This window comes from Tachysurus vachellii, chromosome 11 (assembly GCF_030014155.1).
Source record: "Tachysurus vachellii isolate PV-2020 chromosome 11, HZAU_Pvac_v1, whole genome shotgun sequence".
In the NCBI taxonomy this organism is placed as follows: Eukaryota; Metazoa; Chordata; class Actinopteri; order Siluriformes; family Bagridae; genus Tachysurus; species Tachysurus vachellii.
The window spans coordinates 24,141,297-24,150,121 of NC_083470.1; the positions used below are offsets into that span (position 1 = coordinate 24,141,297).

Consider the following 8,825-nt stretch of genomic DNA (forward strand, 5'->3'; position numbering starts at 1 on the left):
CATATAACATTATACAACAAAATATAAATGGAATATAAATATAAATGTTTCAATATAAATATCTATATGAATCATCAATATATCATTAAAAATCTCACTATAAACCTAAACTGCATTATAATTTAGCAAAAATATTTTTCTTTTGTTTGAATCTGTGTTTTCTGATTTGCTGTTTTATTGTTGAATTTTACTGATTTGCTTTTTGTTTTTGTTGTTTTGTTTACTATTTTTCTATTTTTTTGCATTTTCTTTCTAATGCTATTTCATTTTTAATTTTCTTTCGCTTTTATCTGATTTGCTGTTTTTTTTTTATTGTCGCTTCGTTATGATTTTCTGTTTTTGATCTGCTTTTTTTTATTTGCTGTTTTTTTTTTTTTTTTTTTGCTTGTTTTCTGATTTGTACCTCGTTCCTACTGTAGCAGTCCCCCAACATTACAGCCTTTAAACTTTAAACTGTTCATGTTTAATTCACACTGAAAAACATTTTAAGATTGCTCTCACTTTTTTTGTTTTGTTTTTTTTTTAAAATGATTTTTAACACAAAAACCTGCCAACTTATTCTGCCAGTATATCCACCCGGTGGAGATAAACATGAAAATTGAGGTTGCTGTTTCTAAAAAATTGCAGCAATGTGTGAACGGGAAGCTCTCGCATGCTCCAAATGGCCGACAGATCTTCTGAGCTATTTATTAGAAAAAAATGTTTAAAGTCATTTAACAGACTGGTTCCTGTTTAAAAGAAACGTGTGGAAATCATATCCCCTATACAGACGTTTAAAGAAAGGAAATGTTCATTATTTTCCATAGCTGTCCTAACGGAGGATGCTGTTATTCTCCCAGTGCAGCCATAAAAATGCGACCGAGTGAGTGCAGCTCATATTTCAGTGGCTTTATTTCCAAAGAGTGGATGAAATCAAACAGACTACACGGAGAGAGATAGGGAGGATGAAGCTCGGGAAGTGTGCGGCCCAAACGAAGTGTCCGAAAACAACAACACCTTAAGACTATTCAGTAAAACAATGCAAATACCAGATAAAGCATTTGATGAATTTTCTTTTTTTTGTTTTTTTTTGTTTTTTTTACGTAATACATTTTTTAAATTTCCCCCACATAGAAAATAAAGAATGCATGATAAGAAGCTAGAGGGGGGCGGAAAACAATGGAAATAAATAAATAATTAATCATACAAAGGCAAAATGATTCACGGGCCTGAATCCGAATCACACAGAAATCCACACTTTGTGCCGTTTGGATAATAAGCGCAGCATAATGAAGGAGCTAGATGGGATTTAAGGTATTGGCACAAGCTGGCAGAGAAGGCATGCTTGAACGTTTTTTTCTTCTTCTTCTTTTTTTCAAATCAAAACACATATTTTCTACTAAGTAAAAATGAGGAATGACGTTTCTTCATATGGCACAAATACAAACCTCCCTGTCACGTACCATGCGCACACGCATTCACCCACAGCACGCACTCGCATCCGCGTTCGTCTTCTCATTCGCGCATGAGACAGTCACACACAACATGCGCGCACTCAGCACACACCCACACCCAACCACACACACACACACATGCATACACAAACGCAAACGGAAATGACACTTTGTTCATCAAATAAGACAAGGAAGAAAAAAAAATAAAAAACAGGAAGTGTCATTGCCATCAGCCCTTAGTCCCAAAGTATCACCCTGCTGAACAGTGAGGGTGTGGTAGTGCCGTTTAGGGCAGAGTTCTTGTAAAGAATAAAAGTGAAAAAAATGGTCCAGTTGTACTCAGAGTCCATGGCACGCACACTAATCCTTATCTATCTCACAGCAGTTGCATCCATGTTCACTGCAATAGCAAAGCAGGCCAAGCCTCTGTATGATAATCAAACGTTCCTCTGTGGATTACGAGCGAGCGTGTCTGTGTTACCAAATGGGAATGATATGGAAATCATCCAAATGTAACCTGCAACTTTTCTGCTTTTAAGCCAAATCTGGGATCAATTCGCATATTCGGGTGATGCACATAGCCCTGGGCAAGGTGTTTCACATGAGAGCTTTTCTTCCCACTTTCCTTTTTTTTTTTTTTACTGCAGGATTAAAGCTTGTCAGATATCGAGGAGGAGAATTTGCTGTCCGTGTTTGTCTCGGGTGTACGAGCGAGTGATGTGCGGATCAAATAAGCCTGCTCGGATTGAAACTCATGCACATACTATCCCTGAGGGCAGAGATCCTTAGAAAGGTGAAAAAGGGAAACACTATTGTGCTGTGCTCTCGTTGTTTTTTATTTATTTTTTTATTTTTTTATTTTACGTGATCATCACAGGTGCGCAATTTTATTTTTATTTCTTTTTTTTTTTTTGGTCTCGATGAAATCATCTTCCCCCTTTGCTGTGCATTGTGCATTTGTGGCTTGCTTGAGTGATGGAATATTGTAAACCTCTGAGAGTCCACATAAATTCACAGTCTGTCTCTGTCGACCAACGTTTATCAAAAACATATAATGTGCTTTATCGTCGCGCAGCTATACAAAGAGCTTCTTATTTACAGTCTTACAAAGAAGTTGTGCTTTTTCTCTATTTTTTAGTGTTTTTTAATCCAGATGCTCGTTAAAAGAATGTACCCTTGGTGTTTTTGCAGAGGATCTTCTTGAAGGCTCTGCGGAAGTCCTTGTTGAAAATGGTGTAGATGACGGGGTTGAGGCAGCTGTTACAGTAACCGATCCAGAAGAAGAATGTAAAGACCGGCTTAGGCAACTCGCACGTTTTGGGGCACACAGCTTGCAGGCTGTAGGAAAAGAAGAAAGGGAACCAGCAGACGACGAACACGCCGATCACCACCGCCAGGACAAAGGTGAAGCGTTTCTCTCGGTTCACCATGGCCTTACGGCGAGCCGAGTTAGGAGTCCCGTCCTGTTTGAGTTTCCCCGAAGCCAACTTTGTGCCCTTGGCTGTAGTGATCATGTCTCTGTACTTCTGGACGGTGGCTGGTGAGTGAATACCGGTGTCAAGCTCAGCTCCAGGAGTCACAGGAATCTCGATACCCGCCCCTCCATGCTCCGTGTCTGAATCAGAACTCGAACTCTCACCGTTGTTGTTGTCGGGTTTCTTTACAATGCGCTTCTCCTTCTTGGACTGTTTTGGTTTTTTGGAGTCTGTGTCTTGCTTTTGCATGAAAGCGCTGGAAGGAGAAAGGGAAAGAGACGGCACTGCAGGAGCCGTAGGGGTGCTGGGAGTCATCTCTTTGGATGGAGAAAGGGGCGGATGCAGGGTGTTGGTACCTGTTGGACGGTTTGTGCCCTCGGCTTGAGGCACGTTGAGTGTGGGTGGCCTTGTAGTGATGGGATTTGTCTGGGTCGTGCCATCTCCTCGTCCGTTTAGGAGAGATCTGTCTTTTGGAGTCGCGGCACCGGTCGGGATCTCTTTCCTTGGTTCTCCCGGTGGGCATCTTGTGCGCTGCTTGGCGATCTGATAAATGCGCATGTAGACGAGGATCATGATGAGGCAGGGGGCGAAGAAGGAGCCGATGGTGGAGTAGAGAATGTACCAGCGCTCGTTGTTGAGCTGGCACTGAGGTCCCACGGAGGAGCTGGAGTTCCCCTGGTTCTTGTTCATGGAAAGCAGCGGCGGGAAAGAGATGACGGCTGAGATGAGCCAAACTACTAAGATGGCACATTTGATGCGGCGCGGCGTCCTCTGGGCTCCATAGGTCACGGCGCGTGATATGGACATGTATCGGTCCAAGCTGATTGCACACAAATGGACGATGGAGGACGTGCAGAAGAGCACATCCAGCGCCAGGTAGATCTCGCACCACACCGAGCGGAAGTACCAGTAGCCCATCAGCTCATTGGCCAGCGAGAAAGGGATGATCAACGTGGCCACCAGGATGTCCGCCGCAGCCAACGAGACCAGAAAGAGGTTTTGCGGGCCCCTCAGAGAACGACTCGTCAGTACAGCAATGATGACTAGGATGTTTCCCACTATGGTGAAAAGAATCATGAGCGTAATCGCCGTGGCAAAGGCTGCTGTTGCTTCAGGAGAATACGGGGATAAATTCATGATCTCTTTGGAGGTTGACGTTGTGTTGCTGCTGATGTTTTGGTCCATTCCTAAAGTCCTTGTCATTGCTTTGCCTGCCTGTATATCCTCTCGGCTCAGCGATTCTAAAGAGCGGTCTGTTTTAGCCCTTGCACCAAAGTCTGCTTGAGAACCGGTACTGGATTTTTTTGTAGTGTCAAGTCTGCACACAAACACAGATGAAATCGAGCCACACGGAGATCATGGCTGAAACCGTGTCCCGTTGATGCGTTCATGTATCCTGGAAACTTTGCATTCCTTTCTCTCTCTTCTCTACTCCCTGTAAGTCCATTCTCTTCCTCCACACGACTAAAAATACTCCAAGATACAGATCGCAGCTGTTTGATTTATAACTGATGTATCCGCTTTGTTTGTGTGAGCTCTTTCTCCATTTGGGCAAAAAAAAAAAAAAAAAAAGAAGCTTTAAAATAAAATAAAAAAATCAGGCTTATAAATAAGACTTGCTTGCTCTTTGTGTCACTTAAAAAAATGATAATATTTAAAAATTAAAAAAAAGTAATATTAAAAAAAGCATTAAAATCATGATATGATAATAATAACGTCATAAAGTCTCAGAAATCACTAGAGAAATTCACTTTGCCTGCTTCCTCTCAGAAAACATTCTGTCATGTTTTATTATAAGATTATACATCTAATAAATATGTAAATATTCAAATAGTCTTGATGAACACACATTAAATAGAAATCTCTATAAGTCCATATGAATATTCAATATTCATTAAATCCTCATAAATAAATTCTATTATAAATTATACATTTTTTTTATTTTCCCAAATGGAAATATAGAGATATTAAAAATATTTATACCCACAGATAAAAAATGATATGGCACCAAAAAAAAAAAAAAAAAACGGTCCTGTATTATTTCTCAGTCCTCTGAGTTTGTGTTTGGGGAAAATGTCCCAGTGCTCCAGAAAGGCGCCTTTGGTGGTTTAAATCACATAAAGAGAGAAAAAGAGAGGCGTAAAAAGCAGCTCGGGTTTTTTTTTTCTTCCGTCCAAGCCTGATTAAAGTTGGGTTTTCGTCCGCATGTGTCACCGGTTCCGTTTCTCCGCGTGCGCTCCGGTGCGCTCCCGTTTATATCCGCGCATCAGATCGGGTTGCCAGATTGTCTTTTTTTTTTTTTTTTCACCCAGCATAATGAGCTTGGAGCGGGTTGCCAGTGTTGAAGGTTGAATAACAATAGATTGTAAGCCAAATAATAGACTCATCAGATTGACGTTGTAGTTTTGGGAGTGGTTCAGATCAATCAGATTCAATTCTTGCTCAGGGTTTCGAAGGTAAATCACCCAAACCGATCACCTCTGTTGATCCAGATTGGGCATTAATACTGTGTTTAGTCAGAGTGGCCAGATTGAGATCAAAATCCACCGCATTGGAGCAGTGTACAGTATGGTGAATCGTGGGTTGCCAGATCGTCAGTTTATTTATTTACAGTCGAAGCTTCAGAACTGTTGGTTTAGGTTTTTTATCACAGTCCCTTTTATCACACAACCTTCTTCTTGGAATTAAATTTTACCCAACAGTTCAGCTTAATACTGATGAAAAATCTGTTAAAATACCACTCCTACTTAGGTTAGGCTGTAAATATCAATTCAGTACTAAAAGATTTAGTTCAGTACTGTACTGTAAGCATGAATTCAGAACTGTAAGAGCTTGGTATTGTAAATAGTGTATTAACACAATAGAGGCTAGTTCAGCACTCTAGGCAGGATACACCCTGGACGGAGTGCCAACCCATCGCAGTGCACACACACACACACACTCTCATTCACTCACACAATCACACACTACAGACAATTTTATAGAGATGCCAATCAACCTACCATGCATGTCTTTGGACCGGGGGAGGAAACCGGAGTACCCGGAGGAAACTCCCGAGGCACGGGGAGAACATGCAAGGCGGGAATCGAACCACCAACCCTGGAGGTGTGAGGCGAACGTGCTAACCACTAAGCCACCGTGCTCCCCCTCTAACAATCAATTAAATAGAATTGAATATGAATATGCTTTAATTCAGCACTCAAATTCTAATTTCAGTACCACATACATTAATTCAGTAATCCATGTGTTAATCAATCTACTCCTAAAGTTACTTCCCTACTGTATGTGCTAATTTTTCAGTACTGTAAGTACTTGTCAATATAAGAATTAATTCAGCACTATGTTGGTTAATTCAATACTGAGTTCATTCAGCACTCTAGGCATTAACTATGCATTAGGTGTTGATTCAGAACTCGTAACATTAGCTAATTCAGTAGTTCAGGTTTTATGCTAGCACTGAGTGAGTTAAATCAGTACTTGATGGTTTAATTCAGGACTTTAAATGATACAGTAGTTCAGCACTGTAGGTGTTAATTCAGTACTCTAGGTTTCATGACTGGTAGTGTACTAGGAGTTCAGAAGGAGTTCAGCACTTCATTCAGCATGCTGCATGTTCATTCAGCTATGTAAGTGATATTTGCAAAGTGAAATTCAATCATGTTAAAGCAATCATTTGTAAAATAAATGAATAAATAAACGACTAAATCAAAATAAATGAATCATGTGTAACAAAAACCAGTGAAAATAAATGAAGCATTTGAAGGTAAATGTATTATTTGTAAAATAAATGAATTATGTAAAAAATAAAGATCACGTGGAAATAAATGAATCATGAGAAAATGAATGAATCATTTGTAAAATTAATGAATCAATCATGTAAAATAATCTGCTGGAAATAAATGAAGTATGTGAAAGTAAATGAATCAATTGTAAAATAAATAAATAAATAAACGTAAAAAAAAAAAAATCACGTGTAATATAAATGCTGTACCTATGAGAAGGTCTGAAATTCACGTGTGAAACTCGCCTGACGTTTCTGTAACACTATAAAACAGAATACACACTACTTAAAGGTGAGGTGCACGATGTTTGAAAGCCAATGTTGACATTTTATAATCACCAAAACAAACACGCCCCTAACCCAAATGGGTGTCACCCCTGTTTTGATAGCTCCGCCCCACACATACATACGCAACCCAGGCAACTATTATGGCGGAACCTGCTGGGGCGGCTGGCCGAGGCGATATTTTTATCAATAAATGAACTCAATGAGTAATACTATGGTAATACAAATGTGTTTTTGTAGTACTGTGTGTTGTACCGTGAAAGGTTTAGCTCCGTTTCACGCGGAAGACGACGTTCAACACCTAGAACCCGAGGCGGCGGTAACGGCAGGTATCCGACATGTCAGTGTTTCAATTGCTTTCTGCTAATGTCAGACATGCGCAACGAACACTCTCATATTGACAAGACACGCCCCTTTCTGCTAATTGGCTACACGTTTGTTTTGTTTGTCGGCCCGACTCGGTTTTCTGAAGCGTTTTTCAAACATCGTGCACCCCACCTTTAACAACGATGCATTAAAAAAATACATTTTGCATTTTTTTTTTATTTCAGCGTTATAAAAATACAGGAGTGTTCCAGGGCTATTCTATGAATGATTCATCTTACTTACACATTAATTAGCCAAACCAGATCAATTAGCGAAGGAACTTAGCGAAGGAACACGATCGTGTGTTTGACTATAACTAGAAATCCCAGGGTGATTTTATACATTTAAGCTGAAACACTAACCAGCACGAACATACTGAAGCCGGTGATAATCAATTTAACATGGATTGTGGCTTGTTTTTTTGTTTTTTTCTTGCTCGCAAGCCTTCGTAGAGAGATGAATCAGATTAGATTGTAGTATCTGCAAACAGAATCAGTCAAATTTGAGAAACTTTCATCTGCAAAGTCACCAACAGGTCAGAAAAAGTGCCGCTGTGGAAACACAATGACGGTTCAGGGAGATCTGTGCGAATTTCTGAGGAGGCTCGGTGACGCCGTGGGTGAATTTCTACTAATATGTCACGGATGTGGTTGAACACAATGGGCTGATAAGTGCAGGGAATAAAATAAACATTCTGAGTCATTATTTTGTATTTCTGGGAAGGTGACTGACTGGTGAGACCAGAATATAGCATTATATAAACACACAGTAGGAGTAGAAGTTCACTCGTTCACTAGAATAAAAACAGACACCTGAATATCAGTGAGGAAACAATGCTTCATGGAGCTATGCCTTGTTGTAATCAATGCAGTCTTTAGACTACCAATAAATATGATTCAGGGATGGAGGTTCATTTCCTGCCTCAGTGAAGTTTTCTTTGTGCTTTTTTCTTTGTTCTTTCTCTTATTACACCGGTTTCTTCCACATACTGTACATGCATACAGTACATTGGCATCTCTAAATTGTCCTGTTACCACTTAGCACCATGTCTAAAGCCCCGTTCACACTGCAAGTCTTAATGCTCAATTCGGATATTTTGCTCAGATCTGATTTTTTTGTTTGTCTGTTCACATTACCTTTTTAAAATGCGGCCTATATCAGATACCAGTGTGAACTGTTTGCTGATTCGAACTGACCCGTGTGCGCAAACGAACAATAACAATGATGTCACACGCAGCACGCCGTTGCGCTAAAGTTGGCGAGGTTATGGAGGAAGTAAGCACTTTCGCTTTTCTTTCTAAATGTTTGTGTAACGGCAGCACAGAGACGCAGCGTTTTGAAAACTTTCGGATGTCGAGGGCAACTTTTTGATTATTTGATCCATTTTGTAGGCGTAGTCACGTTTGTGTGCGTACTCGCCGGCGCATAATTGTGACGAATGTCGATTGTAGATTGACGTAAAAGTCGCATCAAATCCGCCTTGGT

The 8,825-nt window shown here is 40.2% G+C and overlaps 1 protein-coding gene across 1 annotated transcript; it reads right to left on the reverse strand.

The window, feature by feature from the left end:
• Positions 1–873: 873 nt before the first annotated feature.
• adra2b (adrenoceptor alpha 2B) lies at positions 874–5,146 on the reverse strand. Its single transcript, XM_060881840.1, has one exon. The coding sequence runs from the start codon at positions 4,109–4,111 to the stop codon at positions 2,594–2,596; it is 1,518 nt and encodes a 505-aa protein (XP_060737823.1). The 5' UTR covers positions 4,112–5,146; the 3' UTR covers positions 874–2,593.
• Between the last annotated feature and the right edge of the window lie 3,679 nt (positions 5,147–8,825).